General features: G+C 42.1%; 1 protein-coding gene across 2 annotated transcripts; it reads left to right on the top strand.

Annotated features, from left to right (window-relative positions):
• Positions 1-23: 23 nt before the first annotated feature.
• Positions 24-15778, top strand: LOC143840558 (sulfotransferase 6B1-like). 2 transcript variants are annotated; one of them, XM_077344177.1, is made up of 7 exons: positions 24-176; positions 4076-4188; positions 5450-5539; positions 6841-6967; positions 7769-7863; positions 8944-9100; positions 12167-15778. In XM_077344177.1, exons 1-7 carry the CDS (start codon positions 152-154, stop codon positions 12295-12297), a joined length of 738 nt encoding a protein of 245 aa, XP_077200292.1. In that variant the 5' UTR covers positions 24-151; the 3' UTR covers positions 12298-15778. The 2 variants fall into 2 exon arrangements, with proteins under 2 accessions (XP_077200292.1, XP_077200287.1); XM_077344172.1 differs by lacking the exon at positions 24-176 and adding an exon at positions 1830-2375.
• Positions 15779-26675: the final 10897 nt, after the last annotated feature.

Below are 26675 nucleotides of genomic sequence, written 5' to 3'. Positions count from 1 at the left end.
CGCACGGAGAAGTGTCTGAGCAAGCGCGAAATGAGGGGGATGGGGGTGGGAATCGGGCTCGCCAGCGACTCCTGTTACGTGCGGAGGGCGTGACCGCAAGAGGACTTTGTTGGCCTCCACGATTCGCAGCCGTGTACCACTTTACGGCTTAATGCTCGACACAGGTGGACGTGCGTGTGAGTTTCTCGTAGCGCATAAAGTGCCACTGGAAACAGCGCTGCAATGCAATTTCTTGTGTGTCGATCCAGAATGATGGAGCCATAAGTGGAAACACTAGTTTACAGTGGATAGTTTTAGGTTAAGGATAGCAGCCTCCAAGTGGGGCCCGGGGATCCCCCAGAATTACAGCTGGTCTCCAGACTACAGGGATCAGTTCTGCAGAAAAGAGATGCTCTGGGGATGCTCTCTCAACTTTTTATTATTATTATTATTATTGAGAAACCCCTGAAACAACCTTCAGGCTTTGAGAAGGGGCTCAATCATAGAGAATATGGCTGGGAAACATGGCTGTGTACATGCCCCCCTGGGGCCCTTCCCACCACCTCCAGGCCCCTCATTAGCCATTTGGGAGAGGGGTCAACATGACCATATGCGGTCATATTAACTGGTATATATTTAACAATTTTTAAAAATCTGTAAAAAACTAATTCAGTCCCACACATTTTGGAAACTCACCCAGGGCTGTCAAGAAACCACAGGGTTTCATGAAACTGATTGAGAAAGCCTGCTCTGGAGGAGGGACTATGGCATTGTGCCCCACTGAAGAGCCTCTGCTTCCCACACTTCACTCCCAAATCTTCAGGAGTTCCCCAACCTGGATCTGTCAACCCCACACCCCCATCTCACCCCAGTGGTGCGGGGGGGGGGGGGGAGGATCCTGGCAACCCTATTTTAGCTACATCATGGGTTTAAATGAGGCTCTACGTGGGCCTACCCTTGTCCTTGATCCGGAAACTGCAGCTGGTGCAAAACGCAGCTGCTAGGGTCCTCACTGGGACATCTTGGAGGGCCCATATCCAGCCTGTGCTGAGGCAGCTGCATTGGCTGCCAATTGCTGGCCGGATTAGATTCAAGGTTTTGGTTTTAATCTTCAAAGCCCTCCGCGGTCTGGGACCCACATACTTGAGGGACCACCTTGCACCCTGTGCCTTGTGCTCTACGTGTACAAATTTGTTGGTCATTCCCGGCCCTTGGGAAGTGCGTCTGGCCTCAACCAGGGCCAGAGCCTTTTCGGTCCTGGCTTCTGCCTAGTGGAATGAGCTCCTGGAAGAGCTGCAGGCCCTGCGGGATTTACCAGCTTTCCGCATGGCCTGCAAAATGGAGCTCTTCTGCCAGGCTTTCAGTTGAGGCTGGCGCCTCCATAATAGATTGGACCCCCCCCCTTTCCTCTTAGTATTATGATTATGGTGATTCTTATTCCCTACTTGGGTTATGACCTGGGTGGTATAATGTCACTGCTGCTTGGATTGGTTGGGTTAGGTTGAGCTGTTTGGGTTTTTAAGATTTTATTGTATTAGGGGGTTTTATGGGGGTTTTATTGTTGTGCCACAAGCCTTGTGGGAGTGGCGGGCTATAAGTCGAATAAATACATAAATAATAAATATAAAATCAATAAGTACGGCCTCCCTCAAAGTGGCTGGCAAGATGTAACTTGTACCACACTTTCCATAGTTGAACGGTTATGTAAGACTTTTGTGCTGAAACATAGAGTTTCCTTTTGCATTAATACAAGGTAATCTTGAGATGGAAAAGTGTATTAAACATACGACTAGCTGCCAAAGCCTGTTATGAAGCCACTGATCACTGCATGAGAAACTTCCTCCTTTAATAGTTATGTAACTCAGTATATAATATTTTGTTTGCTATATCAACCAAGCAATTTCTTCTTTGTATCTCTTTGACTTTTCAAACTGTCATGGCAACGTTGCCTAGCTTTAGTGTGGATAGCTTGCAAAGCATAAACCCTCTTTTCAATTCTTAGGGATAGAGAAGCAGTTCAGTTTTCTCCGTAGGACAATAGAATGGGAGGAGACAATGAAATTGAGCTGTATGGCTTTATTGTTAAAGTAATAAAATACAAAAGCCTGGTACTAAGATTCATTACTCCACCCCTCAAAATACCCTTTTAAAGGCACTTGTCTTAACAAAACTGCTGTATCTCACAACAGAGGAAGCAAGCATGACTCAGAAAACGTTTGTAGACGAAATAGAAAAGGCCTTGGAAAAATCCAAAGGCCTTAACCTCAAGGAGCTTCTGTTTTGCCATCAAGGGACTTTGTACCCCACAACTGTCTGCAGCGTGGAAACATTCCAAGCCCTGGAGGGTTTTGAAGCCAGAAAAGATGATTTGGTGCTGGTGTCTTATCCCAAATGTGGTGAATACAACCTTAAGTTATTTCCTAGATTCCTCCAGCAATGATGTGATAAAAAAGAAGTAGCAAAGTGCCAAGTTTAATGTTAACTAAGTGAAGTTGTTAAAATAGGATTATTGAAATGGTATGGCAGTTAAACTGTCTATTATGTCAGTTTCAATGGCTTATAAAGGTATAACACCAGTAGGTGTATTGTTTCTGGTTCAGTTGGTGAACCCCTCTGTTCTAAACCACCTCTACAGCCATGATAACTAGTGAACATTAATTGAACCCAGCGGTGGAGAAGGTATTGAAAAGATCAAGCAGTGATCCATGGTAAATCGTTTTAATATAGAATGAAATGTTATATGATTGCTTAAAGGAACAATCAATGGGGAATTGTCTAGGTAGTAATGACCCTTGTGACACTTTAAATAAAAGTGTGTTAAGGAAGTTTGTGCAGTGAAGCTGGCAGGGGGGGAAAACAAGCTGTTGCAAATAAATAATTTATTACATAGTTTTGATACACTTTCAAATTAAGTTTGGACTCATGCACAGAAATAATAATAGTACTTGTTTGTTTGTTTGTTTATTCCATTTTTATACTGCCACTCCCAGCACAGCCGGCTTGTGGCAGTTTACACTCAATAAAACATAATTGATTCTTATCTTTAGCCTCTTTATGAATGGAATCTGACTATACAAATAATACTATCAATAATAATAATTTTAAAAATTGCCTTTCTGGGAATGACGGTAAATTGTTCAGTATTACAAGTAGCCATATAAGACCAACTTAAAAATGTAATATATTCTAGGATAAGGGATCCTGCCAATGTAATATTCATATGTTAAAACATGCTTTAGAGGTGCCAGTGTTTAAACTGAAATATTGTCATTTGTTGATAATTGATTTGAAATCTAGTTTAACTCTATTGTTATGAATCGCTCAGAATTAACATGATTTTTCCCTGAGATACGAGCCAGCATAAACATGATTAAGTGCAGCAGAGGAAGAAGAAAAATTCTCCTGCGTGTATGCTTGACTTTGGTGCTATAGCTCCATTCCTTGTTATCACACTCTTGTGACCCTTCTTTAAAGAAAAAAATATAGGACATTAGAAGGTCTTCTAATTATTTCCACATAAGGAACTGGATTCCTAAATTTCCATAGAGGCTTTAGCCTTGGCATCTTGTGGCCCACCAGACTTGCCACCATTCCAAGATAAAAGTATTGGTGTGTGCATGATAATATTTCCTGTATAATCTCTACGGTTTCTGCTTGAATACCATACCAGCTCTTCTTTGCTCACTTCCATTACTAGTATGGTGAGAAAGTGGCAATATTTATTTGTCATTTAAGCTATTATTTTTGCAATATTTTAAAATAGATTGCTTTGATAGCCATCATTGTTGTGGCTCACCCTGAATAATATGATAATATGGCCCATCACTTCCTTAAGTGTTTTGAAATGTACATAGAGCTTCTGTGGAAACCAAGGTTTCCCCATTGTTTTAAAATTGAAACCACCCAGTGCTGACATCCTCATTACATTTGTTGAGCAGTCCTGTCCACATACTCAGGTTATCAGCACAGCCTATGGTAAATCTATTAAACTGAAAGGCTCTGGTGGAGCTTGGCAACATTTCTGTTCCAACATATCCAGGTACAATTTACTTTGCCCAAGGAGTATATGATTTCTTAAAATTCTTTTTTGTTCTAGGTATTAATTGGCTGATTCAAATTGTGAATGATCTGATTGTCACAACTTTGCAAACTAAGCATGAGAATGCAGAATTGCCTTTCATTGAATGTGGAGATCCTGAAAAGTTTCAGGTTGGTATGTTGCAGAATCCCCCACCACTCCAGGTCAGACACTTCCTATGCCTACAGGAGGTCAATGGAATGAAGGACAGCATTTCTGGAGCAGGTCCATCTGGCTTGACCAGTCCTTTATAGCAGCCCACTGAGGGCTCACAAACTGCCCTGGCTTGGTGGCTTGTCCTGGATTGCTGATAAAGGTAAAGGTAAAGGTATCCCCTGTGCAAGCACCGAGTCATGTCTGACCCTTGGAGTGACGCCCTCTAGTGTTTTCATGGCAGACTCAATACGGGGTGGTTTGCCAGTGCCTTCCCCAGTCATTACTGTTTACCCCCCAGCAAGCTGGGTACTCATTTTACCAACCTCGAAAGGATGGAAGGCTGAGTCAACCTTGAGCCAGCTGCTGGGATTGAACTACCAGCCTCATGGGCAGAGCTTTCAGACTGCATGTCTGCTGCCTTACCACTCTGCGCCACAAGAGGCTCTTTGGATTGCTGATACAGAGTAGTTATTAATTATCTGAAAGCTGGGATATTCACATTCAGCTTGGTGGATCACTAGTTTTTAAAAAGATTCTTATGGATTTAAAATGGCACGTATTTATTTGTTTATTTATTTTTATATACCACCCCCTTGCAGCTCAGGGCGGTTTACATTGGAAAATTTCGTAAATAAACACCTTGTCTTAGATATGTAACATTTTTAACAATGGGAACTTGTACTGGAATTAAGAAGTTTATAATTTAACATTCAGCATTCAAGAAGTCAGTTTTTTACTGCACTGTAATACTGTTTTTTCTTCTGTGGGTACAGTTGATGGTGGGAGGGGGCCTCTGGGTTCTGGTTGGTAGGTTGTTCACTTGACTTGATCGAAAGCCTGGTGGAAGAGCTCCCTTTTGCAAGTCCTGTGGAATTGCTCTAGCTCATCTGGGATCATCAATTTGTTTGTATTGATGGAACATAGTGCTCTTTGGGGGCATAGGTAGAGAGGTGGTTACTCAAATACTCAGGACCCAGACTGCATATGGCCTGGAAGGTGATTACCAGAACCTTAAGCCTGATCTGGTAGTCAGCTGGTAGCCAGTTGGTGTGTGGCTATCATGTGTGGTGTGTCCCTCCAAGGTGTTCCTGTAAGAACCATGCCTGCTGCATCCCATACTAGTTGAAATTTCCAGATCAAGGATAAGGATTGGATTAGTATATCAATGCTGTATGTGAACACAAAGCCAATTACTGTTATGCATGTACAATTTTGTTATTTTCTGTTTCTAAAAAGAGGATTAAACAGTTTCCATCTCCAAGGATTGTGGCCACACACCTCAATTACAACCATCTTCCTAAATCCATCTTTAAAAATAAAGCCAAGGTACGTGATAGATAACATTCATTTACAGAATTTATCAGGAGGTATTTACAGCATTGATTTATATCCTTGGGGACAGGTAAGTGGGTGTGGTCTGATATGGAGTAAAAGAATGGCTGAATTGATCCTTTCAATTCTCTTATTTGAAAGTGCTGCAAGAAATTTAAGTTACTTTCACCCATTAAGGGGTACCACATGGTGCTTGGGAACCATGGGAGTGTCTTGTCATGTTTCTGGCAGTGGCCGTTAATGGTAATACAACCCAAATGGTTAAGTGGCAGGGGACCTTTAAGCTATGAATTGGATCTGTCACATTCAGAGGGGGAAACATACATTTCTTTATAGGAGTAGATTCTGCAAAGTCCACAAGCCAGTCAAGAATTCCTTGTGGCATGTTCCGAGAAGTATTATAGTACAAAATGATACCTTTTTAAGCACATAGTTCTCAAAGGAGGGGAACTAATTCCTGAATCTCATTCCATCTATTCAAATACACACATATCTTCTTAATATTGAAAGACATTTGTTCCAGATATTCAGGACAATGACAAATTCTTCTCCTGCACAAAGGCAGTAGCATCATTTTCCTAATATTGAATGGATGAGTCCATGCCTAACAGGAAGCCAGATGCATGCTTATTTCATGTATGCTCCATTTTTCTCCCCAATGGGGACCTGAGGTGACTTACAATATTGATTCTTCATTTTATCTTCACAACAAACCTATGAGGTATGTTAGGGTAAGAATGTATAATTGGCCCAAAGTCACTCAGCAAACTTCTGTGGCAGATTGGGGCTCTGAACCAGGGTCTACCAGATTCCAGTTTGGTGTCAAGCCATACCCCACCCCCCATGGCACAATGCATAGATTTCTATCTCTTTTTAATTCCCTCTTCTTCACAATAACTTTGTAGGTTAGGCTGAGATTATCTCTCCAGGAAGTTTCTTGGCTGTCAATGTACAACAATATCTCTAATCACTGTCCAAAGAATCTAGCTGGGGTGTCCCATGAGACTAACAGCCATGGCAAAAAAAAAAAATAATACCACATTTTGTGTGGAAAGTATCTGCTCATCTGCTCTCTATGTTTTCAAGGGAAGCAAGACCAAAAAAGGGTACTCAAGATTCTGTTTTTTTAGGAGTCCCATAGACTTAACCATGACTACCATTTCAATCTGCTTCTGTGACACAAGAATCTATTGCTTCTAGCTGTATCTGACGTATTATAAGATACCTGTAGTAGACTGTTCATGTAGACTGAGTCAGACAAGTAAAAAACTGTTGTCCTATTTATCTCATTCCAGATACTGGTGGTGTTTCGAAATCCTAAAGATGCAGCTGCATCATTTTTCCATTTTCACAACAATGCTCCAAGTGTTCCAAGTTATAACACTTGGGAGGAGTTCTTTTCAGAATTTATGAATGGGACAGGTACTCTTTGCTACTCTTGCACGGATTTGGGAGTTTAAACATCTCAGGAAAAATTTAATAGGATAACTGAATTATAACATTACCAATCTGAGCTGAGATTTGTTCCTGTTAGCAGGGGGAGAGTTGGGTTATGTAGCAGCTATGATTTGTCTTGCAAGGGGGTGGGGGAAGGCGTGTTCTGAAAGGGAGACATCTGTAGCCCTTCAGTCATTGTGCCTTGATTGGTAAATCTAGCTGGAAAAGTTTTAGATTTGAAGAGAGTTGAAAATTCTATATTAGAGGTATTAGAGTATCTGGTATTCCTCTTATTGTATTGTTAGATTTGATCAAACAGATTTTTGAACCACTATAAAGCCCTGCAAAACCTGTTTGCCAAAGAAAGAGTGGGATGAGAGTGCACACCATGATGAATTTATTGTACCACCTTCAATACTCTAAAAAATCTGTTGTCTCCAATGAGGTTGAACTGTGAATGTACAGAATGTTTTCTTCAAAAGCTCATCTCACATCTTGAGCAGAAGAAAATTAGAAAGACATTCCCAGTGCAATCCTGGCCACAGTTATTTAAGTCTGAGTCCTTTGAAACGATGGGTTTAGATTGAAGTAACCCTGCCTAGGATTACACTTTATGATTTTCCTTGAGAATAATCACTTGCTCACTTCCCTGTCTGTGACTCCTGTGGGCTATGAAAGAACAGAGTGCCCACTCAACAAAACATTTTTAGAAAGAGCCTGCTGTTACGCTTGTGGCATCTTCTAGTAGTAATAAGGTAATTTTGATACACTGTCTTTGATCTGCAGTTGCCTGGGGATCTTATTTTGACCATGCAGTTGCCTGGAACAAACATATAGATGATGAAAATGTTTTGCTGCTGACGTATGAAGACTTAAAAGAGGTGGGCTCATTCATAGTTAATAGCAAGGGATATCTTACTTTTGAATGGTACAGGGACTACTTACTTACTTACTTTCTAATGGCACAGGGATACCTGTACTCACAGGGATTAAGTAAAAAGAAGTAGGTAGAACTTATATTGAGTTAGGGCTCTCCTAATTTGATTGGCTCAATATACACAGTTTTCTCATCTTTACAGTTAAAATATTTTCCAGGGAGGCTTCCAATGAAACAATAGAAGCAATAAAATATCAAAACATGATATAGCCAGTAAAAACAGCCTGCTAAATAGTAATAGCTACAATGAAACCCCCCCCCCCCAAATAATTGTTCACTAAAATATGGAATAAGTAAATGAATTTAATTTGGCTCCTAAAACTCGACAGAATAGCTGCCAGGGAAAAAAAAGAGGGGAGGCATGTACCATAAGTGGGATGCCATCACAAAAAATGCTTTTTGGCTGTGCTGTGACAGGAAATCAGTGAATAAATAAATTTGAGATTAGTATGACAAACTAGATTTTAAAAACAAGAAGAGCAAGCCCAGTTATTAGAGCTCTGACAACTGTATTTTTAAAGTAGCGTTACAAGGCTCTTTTCAGACATGAAAATGGTGCAGATGGAAGGCATACGTCCCATCTCAGTGTACTGCATCATCAATCTGAATAGAGACGGCAACCTTGGGGAATTGAATTCCCAGTTGAGGACTTTGTAAGGGCACCTGTGATTGAGAGTCAGTAGTGTGAACCTGTGCCCCTAAATTATGTAGTTAGTCCCTATATATAATATAGATGTCTTTTGTTGGGCCAAAAAAAGGCAGATCAGCAGTGAGCACAACTTTGTGCTCGGAATCCATTGTTAGGGCACAATCTACTAGTCTGGTTTACAATGGGAAATGAATTACACTTGCTACCTTGATATGTCTTTTAAATTTATTTTTATATTTTACCTGTATCTTCATTGCTCAAACATTTTGATGTTTTAACATTTTTTATGTCTCCTGCCTTATGGACCCTGATAGGGCAGAAAGGCAGCATAAAAATTTTAGAAATTAAATAAGTGTGCCACTATATTGCTTTCAGGACTTGCTTAATGGAGTGAAGCAGATTGCTGAGTTTTTTTGTTTTGCTCCTACCATGGAGCAAAGTCAGTCTATTGCAGACAGGGCTTCCTTCCAAGTGGTCAGGGAGAAATCAAAGGAGACACATGGTGCAGCTGGTCCACTTCTCTTCCGGAAAGGTACACTTTAAAAAAAAACAATGAGTAATAATGTTTCTCCCCCTATATGATTTGTAGCATCAAATTATGAGCAATCTTTCATTTTCTTATTATTTTTTAAAATTTATTTTTAAGATATAAAGGTATACAGAAAAGAAAAACACTGTTTGATTACAATATATCCCCATCCCTCATCCTCCCGCAGTCCCAGGTATCTCCTTCGCTTCTCATCTAGCAAGATAATCCATGTAAAAATGCCATTGTTCCATTTTCTTATGATTATACATATCCTATCTATAGGAAAAAGATTTTTAGTCAGTTCTTGTCCATCTCCATAAAGGTTATTTCTCTTGTTCATCCTTCAGGATATATTTCCTAGGCAACGTGTTAACAGTTCTATGTTTTCATCTGTTTTAATTAATTTAATGCTTTTAAAAGAAAAGATGAGATTATTTAGAGCAGCTGTCCCCAACCCCCGGTCCTGGGACCAGTACCAGTCCGTGGATCAATCAGTACCGGGCCGCGGCTCTTACTTGTCCTCCTCCCCGGCTGCTGCCTCGGGGGCTGCCCTGGCACTCTGCCGCCAGCTCATCTTTGGTGCTTTCCGGCGGAGCAGGGACTCAGGCAGTGGCAATGTCTCTTGGCAAAAGATCCCTCCCCCCGAGCCTCAGTAAAATTGTCAAGCGTTGACCGGTCCCCAGTGATAAAAAGGTTGGGGACCAGTGATTTAGAGCGGGGGTCGTTAACCCCTGGTCTGCAGCCTGGTACCGGGCCGCAAAGGCCTTGGTACCAGGCCGCCGGCAACAGCCCCTGTCTCTCCCCCCCATGCAGTGAGAAGCTCACCAGGCCGCAAGCAAAGCGGCCACCGAAGCAGCTGCCGAAGCAGCCACTTCACCACCGCCCGGCTAGCTTCTCGCTGCGAGGGGAGTGGGGAAGAGGCAGGTGCAGCCACCAGATGCAAACGTGCATGCGCGGAGCTGCCATGCATGCATATTTGCGCCCCCTGCTGGCGCAAACGTGCTTGCGCAACAACTCTGCACATGTGGGTTAGCACCCCTGCTGGCACAACTGTTCTTGCGCGTTTGCATGCAGCTGCCACACGTGCATGGTGCCCGGTCCGCCGGCTCTCCCCCGGAGGCGGTCCTCAATGACAAAAAGGTTGGGGACCGCTGATTTAGAGGGTATCCCTCCTCAGTATTTCTGCAGCAGCTCTTGTGAGTAAGAAGAAGAGTTGGTTCTTATATGCCACTTTTCTCTACCCGAAGGAGTCTCAAAGTGGCTTACAGAAGAGTACACTCTTCCACAATTACAAAGTTATATGGAATGTAATGCTACAGCTTGATACATACACAATATCAATCCTTGATGCCATTCCGCACAACTTAAATATAGCAGAAGTCTTACCTTATTAAATGCTACAAATTCAATGTTCTGCATGATGTCGCACACAATCTGCAACACTCCTGCAACACTCCTGGAAAAGTGGATTCCCCCTGAAAAAACCATTACACTTCTGTGCACAAGCTTCAACAAACCAGCAAAAGACATGTGTGTTCTCAATGTAGCGGTAGAAAGAAAGTCCCTCCCCCGCTCTTGCCCCGAACTTCCGGAGAAGCGATCACCATTTTTTCCCCCTTAGGCCTGCGAAAGCAACGAACCAGCAAGTCTTCTCTGGCTAACGTCCCTCCACAGAAGTTATTTAAAGTAAAACAAAGCTCCCTAAGTTCCCAAGCATAACATCCCCCTGTTTGGTACTGCCCGTTATTTTGGCTACAAATCGCGCCCGTGGGGGGGGGATTTTTTTTTAACTTGAGGAGCATGTAAACAATTAATCACCAGCTCCTATGTCAGCAAAAAGGTCTTTCCGATGCAACGATTGAACGCATATTCGTTGTAACGGGTGTGTTTGGTTTTTTAAAAAAAGAGTTCTTAAAGGGAAAGGGGCTTTTTGGGAGCATGAACACAACAGCCCATTGGCTGTTCTGTTTGATTGACGGCCAGGGGCGGGAAGAAGCACAGAAAAAAATTGCTTCCTTTGTTGCGATTCCAGCGAGACTGGAAACATGTGGAGAATGAATGAAATGCTACTGGGACTTCTATATTCCACTAAAAATAAAGGTATGCGGAATGATGAAATTCCACTATTTAATATAGCGTTTCTGCATTCTGTGAACATTTGGCAACATTGGTCTTTGTGCGGAATGGCTCTTGGTTTGGTGCTACATCAAACTCATACATATGATAATTTTTCCCCTCCCCTTCCTTCACCATAAGCGGATTAGTTACTTTGTAGTTTTTGGGCAAACTGTAGTTTGCTGTTAAATCTGAACTGGTAAATAATGGCTTGTAATTGCTTGGTACCTCAAAATTGCAAAACTGACCCAACAATCCTGGTTTGTGGGATAAGAGATAAGTGTAATGGCCACCTGAGATTTGTTGAAACCAGAGAGTTATGATTTTCTTGTAGCATATGAAGGGGACAGAGGACTATGAGAGTGAGCATGAATCTTCACCAGGGCTTGTCCATAAGGTACCAACCTGTACTTTGGAGAGGGGCGATGGTTCAGTGGTAGAGCATCTGTTTGCATGTAGAAATTTCCAGGTTCCGATCTTGGCATCTAGGTAATAGGCGATGTGAAAGGCCTTAAACCATGAAGAGCCACTGCCAGTCTGAGGACTGACCTTGATGGACCAGTGGTCTGATTCAGCATAAGCCAGGTTCATAGGTCTAGGTGAGGTGATATCTCTGAACCAAGCCATTATGCCTTGAAATTTTCTCTTTGTCTACTTATATGCATACATGTGTGTAAACACACTCACAAAGACAGGTTTTCTCTATCGCTTTGCCTTTTGTGGTATTGCAACACAAAAAAAATATGCAAGCCAGTCCAAGATGTAATAGTCAAGAGAGCGTGTGAGTTTCTTGTTATGTTCAGATTCTTTCTTACCTCCCAGTTCAGCAAAGTTGTATCTTTTTTTGTGCCCAGTTCACCATAAAGTGACAAAGTGCTTTGGTAGTTATCAGCCTGTCTTTATAGTCAAATTTTCCCATTCCCTGCTCCCCCTCCCCATTTTATTTTATTATAGGTGTAGTAGGTGATTGGAAGACCCTTTTCAGTGAATCACAAAACCAGAAAATGGATGCAAAATTCAAGGAATGTTTAGCAGGAACAAAGCTGGAAGCAAAACTGAAGTATGATGTGTACTGCAAAGCCTGAAAATGAGAACAGTTTCATTTTCATTAACATTTCCTTCATATACTCAAGAAAAAAGCAAACATTTTTCTGTGGCAACTTTCAGAGACTGCAATAGTCTTTAGTGTCAGATTTCTAGGATGCATTTTTCTTAAGCTGGGCCTTCTTAAGATACACAGCAGAGCACATAAATGATGAGCACATAAAATGATGTCCCTCCTTCTGTTTTTCTCTTCCTTTCTGACTGAACAACTTCTTTATCTGTTTTCTTCTTTCCCAAAGATTTATGGCTGTCTCACCATGTCATGTTATGGCATTTTTATGCTGGAACTTGAGGGAAGAGACAAGATCACCTTCTTAGCTTAAACTTCTGAAATGGCACATGAGAGGCTTTATAACATTCAAAAATAAAATATTTTTTTCAATAAAGTGGGGGAAAGGTTAGATGAAATCAAGGGTAGGATGTCTGAGGTAAATCAATAACTCTGAAATAACAATGTTTTCACAAACTACAGTTCATATCATTCCAGCAATTGAGCATTTTAAACTTTTCACATAAGTCTTGGAATCTTTGACATGAAAGGCTTTTGTTTCACTCCAATATACTTTCTTGAGTTTAATTGACTTTTCAGGTTTCAGAAGGAAAGGACTCAGATTCCAAGCACTCAGATTCCTTCGCTGAGTATACCAGGGATCACTCCACTTGTTAGAGCTGTCTTCCTTTCAACTGGGCAAGGAATCTCTTCACTTGCTAGAAGACTTATTCCTTTTCCTGACCTGAATGGGAGTCTTTGCCAGTCCTCTCACTCCTCTTTGCCAACTTTCCCAGTCCTCAAATCTCTTCAGCACTTAGTTCCCAACTCTTTCTTCTCAACTGAAGGTATCTAGTGAAATCCCTTTGAGCAGCTTGTCATTCAAAGGTTCTGGGGTTCTGTGAGGCATTAACCATTCAGAATCCTTCACATGTTTACACAGCACTTATGAGCTTTTAAAGTGCAGTTCATCACACCTGTTTCTTCTGGATAGATCAGGAAGATCACCATGATGTCTCTAAGAAGCAAAAGAAGGTGACAGGGTGGTAGGATAGCCAGGTGTCAACCTAGAGGTTTTGCCTGCCTCTTTAAGAATGGAAAGGGAGGATGCAGCTGTGGTACTTCCTGTGGAACAACACTGGAGTTCTTGTTACTGCAGAGGGGAAGGGGGCAGATACTTGTAGAGGGGCAGGGCAGGGAGTACAGCTCTTGCTTCCTGTCTTCCTGCCTAGATCTTTGAATGGAGCAGGCAGGACATCTGAGCTGAAACCAGACAACCCTAGTCCGTTTGAGAAGGATTTACTTGCCTTTATAAAATATCAAGGCACAGAAAAAAGGATTTATCCAAAAATAAATCTAATGTTTAGCTTCTGATGAAGCTGTGTAAACCAACGTGGGGGAATTTAACTTTTGCACTCATAGTAATTTTTCCTGTGTGGATAGAATAACTGACCTCAGTCAGGAAACGGAAGTGGGACTGTGGCATGGGATTTTCATAGTGAGTAGCATTAGGCTTCTGGGCAGAATAGGATAGGAGACTGTCAGAACTCAAGATGCTTGAGGCTGATCCTGCATGATTCTATGGATGCATTCATCTGAAATTTATTTAGCACTTCAAGATGAATTTACAAGAGCTTTCTGAAAGACTACAGTCTCTTAACTCTACATTTTGGTGTTTATTCTATTAAAAAAGACTTCATTAAAATAAATGTAATGATTTTTGCTCATTCTGTATATTCTGCAGTCAGCGATTGCAATATTGCAGAAATTCTGTACTAGATACCAGTGGTTTCTCCTTCCTCCTGATTCCTGATTTTTCTGTGGAGTAGCATGGCTACTCTTGTAACAAGATCAGGCTTTGGGGGAAAGGGGGGAGGGGAATCAGGAAACAGGGCAGACATTGCCTGGGTGGATCTTCCCCATTAAGAGGTGGGACAGAGATGGATCATGTAGGGGAAGAGAGAGAACAAGGCAAAGGGCTGGCTCATTGGTTTCAAGCAATAGCTCAGTGAGCAAGGATGTGATCCTATTCTGAGAAAGTTCCTGCTTTCGAGACCAGCTGACATGGAAGTAAAGCTGACTGAGGCTGGGCTGCAAGAGAGTAAACTGTGAAGTGAGAAGTGCCCAGTTCAAATATCATAGATTGGATCCCATGCAAGATTTTTACAAGTGGTGGTAGAAGTGCTACAATGACTCCTTGTAACCTGCTTGTGCTAAGTGATTTTATCCCTGTTATCTTTTCCGTGTGCACATAAGGTATTTCTTCAGACAGAATTTCAAAAGCTAGTTAAATAAAATAATGAGAACCATGTGCTGTACATTCCATTGTTCCATATGCATATTGTTGTTTCATTACAAATTGTATTTAAGTGCCACGTCTTGTTGCATCCCTTGCTTCTTTGCTGGTACAAAAGGGACCTCACCAAGCATATTTTGCTTTCCACTCACACATTGATGGAGCCAACTCGTCTGCTAGGATTCCCTGGGTAGCAGTTGAGCATTGGGTAGCCTTTGGCAAGTCTCTGAATCCCACCAGTCAGCCCAAGCCTCCATTTCTGTTATAAATTGAGGGGTTTTTTTGTCTCACATGCAGCCAGTTCCTGTGCATGCTTGCTTAGAAGTTGAATGGGGCTCCTTGTAACTTGAGTATGCAGGGACTGTAGCCTCAGTGCTATTCCTTTTCTTGCTACAATATGGCTGAACCTATTGCAGGGCCTGTTCAGCACCCCTCTAGTTGGCCCCTGTTGATGCTTCTGGTTGAAACCACTTCAGTAGCAGACAGAGGAGAACCAAGCATTGTGACTTTTGTAGGACGGAGGACACTGTGAAGATTGAACAGTGGGACACTGGCTGGTCTGGAGATTGTCACCTTTGATAATGGAAGATAATGGCCACATTTAGATTTTTAAGATAAGCATAAGACATTCTGTGCCTTTAAATAGAACTTGGATGTTTCTGTGGGATTTATTTTATTAGATTTTGTTCAGCCCTGATAGCATGAATAGGGATTGGTTGCAAACCAGAAAAATGCAGTTTATGTTGGTTTGTGTCTATAAGATGAACTGAACCACAAAAAGAATTGAACCAGGAGGTTCATTCACAAACCAAACTGGTTCATGGTTCATAGCCCTGCAAACACAGTTGAAAAGGGACTATAGTCCCCTTAAATGAGCTTTGAAGAAAGCCTGAAAAACATCTTTCTTGTGGGGAGCAGCCTGTTTATAGGTTTTTCTTGTGCAGTCCCATTCAAAGGGACTGCACAAGAAAGCCAGGGAGGGAGGCAGGGAGCTAGCTGCTAGCTGAGGCAGGGAGCGAGGCACGGAGCTAGTTGCTCCCAGCCGCTCAGCTGTTTTTGTAGATTTTGCTTGAAACAGAAAGGGTTTTAAAGGGAACTCTCCATGAGCGAACACAAACCACCACAAAGTGTTTTAAATCACAAATTTTGATTAGATTCAAATGAGTAGCTGTGTTGGTCTGAAGTAGCACGATAAAATCAGAGTCCAGTAGCACCTTTAAGACCAACAATGATTTATTGAAGGCATGAGCTTTTGAGTGCAAGTACTCTTCGTCAGACTAAGAACTGACCATCATAACAGTAGGAATATATTTTGCTTATATATTCCTACAGTTATGATGGTCAGTTCTTAGTCTGACAAAGAGTACTTGCACTCAAAAGCTCATGCCTTCAATAAATCTTTGTTGGTCTTAAAGGTGCTACTGGACTTTGATTTTGATTAGCGAACCATGAACAGGACAACATTTGTGATGAATTTGGGTTCATGGTTCGATTTGTGCCCATCCCTATCGTGAGCTGGCAAGTAGCCCTATGAAGAGCAGACAGAATTAATCAGTTCAAATAAACTGCCAGCCCCTAATAAAAGTATTATTCATGAGCAGTGCAACCAGTGGTGGTAAATTGATAGCAGAAGGAAAGTTTTAATGATTAGGGTCTATCGGTTTAGTTTATTATTTATGATCATTGTCAAATATTGTGTTGGGAAGAGCTGGTGGTAGTATTTTATTAAGCTCCTTCGTTTGCTAAATCTCTGCCAATGGCGGTGTAAGTTAGCCCTGCTTAGATGTCTATTCATCCAGTTGGGAAGGAATCTTTTCCCTTCCAGATGATTCCATTAGACTGCCCCATAGTGGTGTTAATGGCCTTACCACCACTTGGATACAGACACTCATGGGACCGCCATTGCCAAGCACAAAGAAGCTGGCTGGGCTTGAGGCTGCGGGTGGGGAAGCAGCTCTGGTGCACTTCTGTTTGAAGATGGCCATATAAAGTAAGGAATGGTAGAGTAGAGTTATATGTGCTTCTATTCATGTAATTTGGCCACTGGACATTGCTGGGGATGGAGGTCAATGTCAGGGGGCCTGGTCTGGGGGATGGGTGGCTGAAGGGCCTGCCTGGGTGGTGGCAGGCCCCTGCTGGAGGCGAGGAGGCTGCCTGGTGCGCCGGAGCCAAGCCTCAAGAGGCTTGCCTTCAGTGCACCCAGCCTTCTGCATGCTGGGGGGGGGGGGAGGCAAGGGGGCTGCCTGGCATGCTGGAGCCAAGCCTTGAGAGGCCTGCCTTCTGTGCTCGGCTTTCTGCTCTTGGTGGGAGGGAAACAAAAGGACTGCCTGGCATGATGGAGCACAGCCTCGAGAGGCTTGCCTTCAGTGCACCCAGCCTTCTGCATGCTGGGGGGGAGGGAGGCAAGGGGGCTGCGTGGCATGATGGAGCACAGCCTTGAGAGGCTTGCCTCCAGTGCGCCCAGCCTTCTGAGCACCGGGGTGGTCCATACCACGTGGAGCCGGCCTCTCCACCCGCACGCCGTCTCCCCCCCCAAACCACCCACTACCTCACTAGCGCCCGCTGCATTGACAGCTGCAGCGGGCTTTTTGACTAGTCTGGCTATAAAAAGGGAATAGGGACAAGCCATTTTTGTTCTCATGTTTGACTTTCCTTGCGTGAAACCCAGCTTGCAGGCCATGCTGCTGCAAGGAAAGAGATGAACAGTAAGGCAGAATAGGACTTCAAACCGCCCGCCCCCTAGAATGGGAAAGAAAACCTGAACATAAATTGTCTTTGTGAGAAAGAAGGTTGTTTCCATGAGCTCAGAGCACCAATAATTAACCCATAAAGGGAGAGAGTTATGGTACAGGTTACTAATAAAGCAAAATGGAATCAAAGGAGGTGAGGCCGCCAAAATCCATTTTCTCATTTACAAAACACATACGGTTCAAATGGCAGCATTTTCTAGTATCTTAATGGGAAATATAATTAATGTTAAATTATAAGAAAAGGAACATAAAAGTAAAAGGCACAGATGACATGAAATAAATTCTGATACTAGTCTGGCAATTGGAGCAGAAGCCAAATGGATTTATAATGAAAGGGGACTTGAAATACAGGAGTATCTATTATACTGATGCAGCAATTATCTGCACTTGTGTTCCCTATAATGATGGTGCTTTGGTGAGAGCACCAGTGCCTTGCAATACATTTCTGATTTAAAGAACTCTGGGATTTTTTAATCGCACATCTATTTCAGACCTACCAATATTTAATCCCACCTTGGTAGTATACTCATGGCAGTCCATTTTGGAGTGCTGAAATTAAATCACTTTATAATTATTTATGACTCTTAATACCCCAAGGATCTGCATTTCAGAGAGGGAGAATAAGCAATGGAAAAGTACATTCTAGCTGGGGCACAGTATTTGAGTGGGTCAACAAGGTGCTTAGAAGGAATGTTTAACTCTGGGGGCTTTTTTCAGAACAACTAATGTAATGGCTGTGAAGCAATGCAATTGCTTTCTTACATTAATAAAACTGGTATTTTTTTGGGCAATTTAAGGGGGGGGAAGTTGCGCATATTATTCAGTGTTATTGCGCATATATTTCAGTGTTATCATGTTGAAAGTAGTATTCCATTATTTTTAAGCAACAAGAACTGCTTCCGATTAAAAGCTTTTTGGCATGGATCTATTTCCACAAGCCTCTGAACAGAAATGCTTAAAGTGAAGGGCACAGTAGAAAATGCACAGGCCAGTCTGTACTGCTTCATACAAGGCTTGGTAAGCACTTTTATGGTGCTTAATACAATGGTAGCAAGAATTGCCCAGCCAGCCAGTGTTTCATTGGTCTGACCAATAAAATCATCTGACCAGTAACTGGTACAGAACTTTACAATTTCAAACCCTTCCAGTTTCCCCCACCATGCCTCAGCTTTACCCTTGGCATTTGCCCCGTCTATAATACATCCTGGTTCTACTTTTGAACCCCGTCAAGTTCTCTTCTATCTCCACCTGTCCTGGCTTCAAAGGATCAAACTAGATATTTGCCTGTTGATGGGCTATTAAATGACTATTAATGGCCACTAAAAGTAAAGCAGAGCTCATTTGAGCTTGGAATACTTCAATGGGGGGGGGAGGGATCCTACCTCCCGCTGCCATTTTCCTTGCCAAAACAGCACTTGAAGGCACTTATTTTCCCATTTATGCTGCTCCATGTGGGTATTTGCATGGGTAGCAAGTGAAACAGTGGAATAGTTTTCCACAGCATAGTTTTAGCAAGGAAAATGGTTGTGGGGGGAGTTCAGAAGAAGCAGGAACCCTTTATCATTCCCCTCCATGGTGACATTCTAAGCCCAAATAGGCTGTGTTTTATTTTTTAAATATCCAGTCCCTGCAGGTGCTGTGTGGTTGTGAGGAATCCAGACCCAACTTTTCAAACAAGCAATCTGCTAGTTTGGGCCCACTCTTCCTCAGTGTTAAAGGGGCTACTATTTTTCTCTAGTTGTATTTTTAGCTTTATAGAAGGCATGATTTAAAATTTTGGCTGAATAGCTCCTATCAGACAGTTGTTTTAAGATTATGTTAGCCTCCCTTACTAAGAGTCCACACTACAGTTCCTCCTGATCCTTAACAGTAAATATAAAGGTGAGTTATTTTTCAGATGGAAAGGATAGAAACTATCTGCAGCTAAGTAGGAATTAACATCCGTAAGTTTCCTATATATTCCTGTCTGAATCCCTATGTCATTCTTACTAACCACAATGTCTAAAAATTAATTCTGGATTTAATTAATTTAATGGTGTTATGAATAGAGTTTATATAGTTCCTAAATTGCATCAGCTCTGCCTCTGAGCCAGTCCAAAGAATGGAGATATCATTGAGAAACCTCTTGTACAGTGCAATAAGTTTTTAATAAGGGTTTTCATTCTGAAAAATTTGACTGTTCTCTAATTTATCCATGAATTTATCCATCTCTAATTTATCCATGAATAAATTGGCTAACTCAGGAGCAAATTTACAGCCCATCGCTGTAGCCCATCCAATAGAAATCACTGTCAAATTGAAATATTTTTTTTTAAGACATACTCCTTATCCATGGTTCCTCTATATATTTGTGAAACAGCCTAGGGGGTGGAACGTGTCCAGCTGTTGAAGGTGGAATAGGGCCAATCAGGGTGCAATCAACAAAGCTGGCTGCACCCTGATTGGCCCTGCCCCTGCAGCTCCCGCCCTCTGTCCCTGGACTCTAACCTCTTTGCTCTCAGATGCGCTTCAGTGCCTGGAGCCAGCAGCAGGTAAGGTGAGAGGGCCCTGGGCAAAGGGTCATGGTGGAGGGCCTGCTAATGAGGGCCTCTTGCCCTGCTAGGCTGGGCCTGCTAACGAGGGCCTCTTGGCCTGCTAGGCTGGGCCTGCCAACAAGGCCCCCCCCCGGCCTGCCGACTGCCTTCTAAGGAGCTCTGTCCCAGGCCTGCTAATGAGCTGGCCAGCCCACCTCTCGCCCCACTTGATCCGGCTGTAAGCTGCAGCCCAAAGCCTCCTTATGCTGCCTGGCAGGGGGCCAGGGGAGGGGACCCTTTCAAGGCCTGTTTTTAGGAATGGGCTTTGAAGCTAATTCTACAATATTACATAAAAACATTGTGAGAGGGTTCAAATTTTGTCTCCTTTCTAAGACTTCATCTAGCACCTGTAAGGCTTCATCCTGGGGAATATTGGTATACAATGACATGACATCCAGGGTGACACACATTATATCCTTATTTCTTAGCTCCACATTGCTAATACGATTCAAAAAGTCTATTGTGTCCCTTAAATAGGATTTAATGGTGGGGACAAGTGGTTTTATGAAGAGGTCTAGGTACACGGCTAAGGGTTCTAAAATTGCACTACGCTCTGAGACAAAAGGACTGCCAGTAACTGGATAGATCCCTTAGTGTATCTTTGGAAGTAGGTAGAACTGAGGTAGTCTCCCATCAGACTGTAATAAATAATAATTTGTGTTTTTGTCAATATAATTCTCTATTACTCCTTCCTGTATTAATTTCACTATCTGATTATTTTTGTTGGATTATCCTGAATTTTAATGTAATGTGAACCACTGTTTGTCTTAGTGCTTCCCTGATGTAATCTTGCCTATCCCAAATCGCTAAGGCATCTCCTTTATCTGCTGGTTTAAAGATGACATCTGTGCATTGGCAGAGGGATCTAAGTGTGGTCCTTTCAAGGTGGCTTAAATTGTGCCACACTGTTGTTTCCATTTGGTTGAACTTATTAATGTCTTCTAGGACCAACTCTTGAAAAACTGGATTCTGGGATTGGTGTGTGGAGGGTTAAATGAAGACAATAGGCATTTGTAGGTATATCCATATGGCAACTTGAAGATCATCCACCGGTCTTCATCACATGCCCAAGGAAAATCAGATACCTTTTCTTAGGTCAGTCTGGGAAAGCCAACTCAACAAATACTTCATGTTGATCCACAACAAACCTTTCCCAAGAGAAGCATCTTTCCCACATATGCTGTGAGGATTGGATGTCATAATGAGATAAGGCATCTGACTCCTTAAATTAGTACCATTCTAATGGGTCCTTGGAAAGCTGAGAGACACATAGGCTTGCCAATATTAATAACCAAGGAAATTGTTCTCTTTGGGCCCAAACTAGCTAATTGTTTGTTTAAAAAGTTGGGCCTGGATTCCTCACAAACATACAGCACCTGCATAAACTGGCTATTAAAAAAATAAAACCAAGCCTATTTGGACTTGGGTTAACTACCCATACTCAGCCTAAATTATTTCACATTGTTATTGTGAAAACAAAATGGAGACTAGAAGAACAACATCAACATCAACAATTAGGAGTTGCTGCTGAGGAAAAAAGTAAACAAAACCTGAAAGACCCATGTTAATCTGGTTACCAAACTAAATAATATATAGAATATATTAATGAACTATACAATTAGTACATAGACCAATATGAACCATCAGCTTAGGCTTTAACAAGCCAATAAGAATGTATACAACAGATAATATAATAATTAACAATAATAAACAAGTAATAAACAATGCAGAGAAGGGTAACAAGATGTTAACACGGTTTGCCAGCCAAATAAACCAAGTGGCTGTTTATCTTCTCATAAACAAAATAGTATTCAAGGAGAATTCATGCCCAACATGTATTTCACCCCTCATCAGGCTCCTTCAATGGGCAGACCTCCTAAAACAGCACTGTAAATCTCTATGTCTATGAATCAAAAAAGGCTTCTAATGTTGTGACACACCTTAAAAGGTAATGGTAAAGGTATCCCCTGTGCAAGCACTGGGTCATGTCTGACCCTTGGGTGACGCCCTCTAGCGTTTTCATGGCAGACTCAATATGGGGTGGTTTGCCAGTGCCTTCCCCAGTCATTACCATTTACCCCCCAGCAAGCTGGGTACTCATTTTACCGACCTGGGAAGGATGGAAGGCTGAGTCAACCTTGAGCCGGCTGCTGGGATCGAACTCCCAGCCTCATGGGCAGAGCTTTCAGACTGCATATCTGCTGCCTTACCACTCTGCGTCACAAGAGGCTCTTTGTGACACACCTTATACCACTAATAAATTTTGAAGTGCATGAACAGATATTTAAAATTAAACAGGGAAAATGGCCTTTTTGTGGGAAAGAAACCTCAGCATGCCAAAATTCCTCCTGAAAAATTAGCTGAGAAGGATTTGGCTGTACCTGAAAATGTTTCAGCTTCACCTTTTGAGAAAGGTCGGCTATGATCCTGCAGCTGTATCCTGACTCAATGTAGGAAATAATATTAGCTCCTATCTATCTCTCCTTCTGTGGGATCAACTCAGCACCATACCAAGCATCATAGAAGTGGAACACCAAAGCACTGTCAGGTTGACAATATTCTGGTTTCAGCACAATACTTATTGGATGTATTAATGTAGTAGACATTTCCATAATGAGACATTTTAGTGCATTCTTGAATGACATTGAGTACTGCCATCTGCACCTGCATTATGGGACAGGAATATGTTGGATGATCAACTGGAAAATTTTCATATGGGATTTAGATAATATTGTCGTTCTTGATACTTTATTTATTCTGTTTCTCATCATACTGAATTCTTAGGTTGCTCATGGAGCTTCTCTATCAGGTTTGCTGCCAGCTGTTTGCAAGTGAGTGAGTTTAAATGTAACATTCCTCAACAAATTTCTACATAGCCCTTCAGATTGATAGAAGACAGCAACAGAAAGCAAGGAAATTCTGGTATTTAAAATCACTGTTATCCACTGCCGGCATGTTAAGAAGCAAGCTATCCAAGCAACAAGAATGAAACATACTCCAAGAAAGAATAGCATCTGGCACTTGCCTAATGTGAAGGTTTCATATTCTGTGATTACCCAAAGGCTATTTTTCTTCTACATCATACTATCCGATTATAAATTTATTTTAGCTATTATGTGATTTATATCCTGACACTCCCATTCCAATGGCTTGTGGCAGGTCACAAAGTTCTCAATAAAAACCCACTAACCCCCATTAAAAGATCATTTCAAATACAATAACACGGTTAAAGCATATCAAACAAAGCGATAAAACAACTCGATTCCCCCACCCAGCAACCTAATAACCCATTATAGGGGGAGAGAGAGGGAGGCCTAGCTGACAACAACCCAGGTGCTAGCACTAGCCCTGGGGGGGGGGCACAATCTTCTTCACCGCCCTGGCCTCAACCATAGACTTGGTAGAAGACCTCTATTTTGCAGGCCCTCCAGAAAGCAGAAAGCTCCCGCGGGGCCCGCAGCTCACCCAGGAGCTCATTCCACCAGGTCAGGGCCAGGACTGGAAAAGCTCTGGCCCTGGTTGAGGTGGGGCATGCCTCTCTAGGGCTGGAAATCACCAACAAGTCAGAGCATAAAGCCTTGTGGGGGGCATAGGGCAACAGGCAGTCACTCAGATATGTGGGGCCCAGACCCACAGGGCCTTGAAGCAGACTGGCTGTTCCTAGCTTGGCTGGAAATCCCTGGTTCAAATTTCAACTCACCCATGATTTGAATAGGTAAACTACATCAGTAATATGGGGACAATGATACTATCCAATTATACATGGTTGTTGTGGAGAACCAGTGTGGTAGAAACCCAGGTTCAAATCCCTGGTCTACTATGGAAACTTAGTGAGTGACCTTGGGTCTGTTATTTCCTTTAAGCCTAGTCTACCTCAGATGGTTGTTGCTGTAGGGAAAAAAAAAGAACAAGAGACCTTGTAGGTCACTTAATGATGAAACAAACTGCTTCAAGAGGCTTTTAACAGAGATGAAGTACAGATGTATGGATGCACTATGTGGTTGAATGTGCGTTAAAATACTCATCTGCATTGGCTCACTTTGGGGAGGACATGGGGTATAACTATCTATATAAAATATTAAGAAACCATGCAAATGGCCATTTTTATCTCACATTCTATTGCATTTTTACTACACATTTATGTTAAAAGCCTCCTTTCCACTTGGCAGAGTGATAATGATATTAATGGTAACTCACTGTGAGAATACTCCCTCAGGTACTTTGGTCACCTCTATGGATGAAGATAATATATATGAAGTTCAATTGTGCTTAGGAGCAAGTATGGTATAGTAGCTAAAATGTTGTACCTGGGCATGGAAGACCTGGATTCCAGTCCAGGTAGTCTTGGGGCAGTTGTGCTCTTTTTAACTGCAGTTCACCTCACAGGATTATTAAAAGGCTAAAATGAGCTGTTTAAAGAAGGCCAGCACAAAAATGTGTGGCAGGATAGGAAACATGCTATGACATTACAGAGGACTGACATTTAAAGCTCTGGATGACTATATGCACTTCAGCCAGAATATGTTCCTTGGCCAGCAGGAAAGGGTCTTGTTTATGTTACAGCATGAAAAGATTTCACATCAGCTGTGATTAGGGTGACTAAGGGACTCCTAGGTTTAAGGACATGTTTTCTATTGGATGAAAGATTATCATGCCATTTTTGTAAACAGGAGCTGGCTCAGTTTCTCAAAACTGATTATACACATTAAAAGGACACTCTTCCCTTACACAATTATTTCTCTTTTAGTCTCTACTTTTTATTATAGTATTTAATCTGATTTGTAAAATGTGGTTGCTTTTTAAGGGATTATCTTGACTGCTGCCAGTGTGTTTTATATTTATTTTACTTAAAACAATTGGGGATATGTTTTTTTTAATTCATTAAAAAAATGGAGAAACCTGATTTCCCCAGTGAGTCCAAGTTTGCTCCCTAATATGTAAATATCACAATTTAGTTTTGGACTAGATGACCCATGTGGTCCCTTCCAACTCTATTATTCCATCATTCTATGATAGTTTCCCCTGTAAAATGGAGGTTAGTGGGTGTGGCCTTAATTTCTCCCCTGTCTCAACAGGACTGGTGCAATGATGCCTTGGTGGAGCTGTCCAACAGCAGGAGCTGCTGAATTCACTTGAGGGGTTGGATAATGTGTATCATAACTTAGGGCAAAGATCACCTCTTCTAGCCATGATTAAAGTTGCATGGATACATCTTGGACTATCAGGGATCTGTCCTGGAAATGCACAGGAGGTTAAATATACACTACTTTCTTTTACATGCATTGCCATCTCACATATGCTGATGTTATGTTCAGCTTCTGTGGTCTAAACATTTCAAATTATGTGAGATTTTTTTCAAAAACATTCTTTACACAGACAAACTTAAAACTTCACAGAGCTGTAACATTTTATGGTCCTTGGGGGATGGTATTTGAGACAGAAGAGAAGGTGCGCCTAAAGACCACATGCAGAAATCTGTCCTTGAAGCCAAAAGTCCACTTATGCAAGGATTGTTTTTGTTCCTAAACAGCAACAAGTCTCAAAAGTGGCTGCTGGTGACAGTGATGTACAGAAGCAGTTTAAAAAAATGCCATTGAGATGTAGTGATTAGGATTTCAGCCCAGGTTAAGTCTTCCCTCTGCCTTAAAGCCCCTTGGATCACTTTAGGCTAGTTGCCATGTCTCAGCTTTTCTAGCCTACTTGATAGAGTTGGGGTGAAGTTAAATGTGTGTGTGTGTAGGACAATGCACACCATTTTGAGATTCTTGGAGGAAGAGGAAGATTTAAAAAATCTTGCTAAAAGTCCTAGTTACCTCACCTTGATCAGGATTCACAGTAAAGCTGAGTAGTACAGGGTGGTGAAATTCAGGTAGGAGACCATATACTCTTGACAGGTGGAAGACAACTCTATTTTTTACCAGCACAATAGAAAAAGCACCTTTTTGAACAAGCTTTGGGGCACAGAGCCACACTAACTGGTTTAACTCTTTATGGCCATTGCTATTATTTATTTATCCTGTGGCACTTGTGTCATATAGCCAGGAGATCCTAGGATTGTCTGGCAGACAGGCAAGAAATTTGCAGGTGCTTTGTCATTGTCTGCTTCCACATTGGGATCATAGTGTTCCTTGGAGGTCTCCCATCCAAATACTAGCCAGGGTAGACTCTGCTTAGCTTCCAAGATCTGACCGGATCGGGCTTGCCTGGCCTATCCAGGCCAGGGTTGTAGCCCTTGCTGTTTAAAATGGATGCTGCCATTATGTATTTTCAACAAAATTTCTAAATGTGTTGGATTTTATTTTATTTATATGGCACTATTGTGTTTAAATTGCTTTCATGTATAAGAAGGGAGTCAGTAAGTTCATAATGCAGAGAGCAGGGGGTGGGGGTGGGGAGGGATTGGGTGCTTTGCTAAATCCCTTTCCTCTGGTCTCCTTCATTTGCATGGTGGGAAGGAAGAAGCATTGCTTTCCCTCAGTCAGCGAATGCTATCATTATGCTGTCCAGGGACAACCCCAAATAGTGTAGATATCCAATTACTGTAACTGGCTAAAAGCACAGGGAGGCAGAAGCAGCTGCCTGAACTATCTTTCAGTCCTGAGCTACATGTCAATTCATTCTCTGCTTCTCTGATTTGCCTCAAGCAGTTTTAAAAGCCTTACTGCAGTCCAACTCACCAGCCTCTTTCATTCCTGCCCTCCCCCCCATAAATGATTTTCATGGAAGGATGGGTTTTTCAAGGCTATGTGAA

Source organism: Paroedura picta, chromosome 1 (genome assembly GCF_049243985.1).
Source record: "Paroedura picta isolate Pp20150507F chromosome 1, Ppicta_v3.0, whole genome shotgun sequence".
NCBI classification, from domain to species: Eukaryota; Metazoa; Chordata; class Lepidosauria; order Squamata; family Gekkonidae; genus Paroedura; species Paroedura picta.
Note: the sequence above shows the minus strand (reverse complement) of the source record. Positions and strands in the feature narration are given on the sequence as shown.

What these genes read in the sequence shown, in the direction of transcription:
- LOC143840558 (XM_077344172.1), top strand. Translation starts at nt 2,180, where the DNA reads ATGACTCAGAAAACGTTTGTAGACGAAATAGAAAAGGCCTTGGAAAAA. An exon ending in TCTTTAAAAATAAAGCCAAG is followed by an intron (nt 5,540 to 6,840) that starts GTACGTGATAGA and finishes ATCTCATTCCAG; the next exon opens with ATACTGGTGGTGTTTCGAAA. An exon ending in TCCACTTCTCTTCCGGAAAG is followed by an intron (nt 9,101 to 12,166) that starts GTACACTTTAAA and finishes ATTTTATTATAG; the next exon opens with GTGTAGTAGGTGATTGGAAG.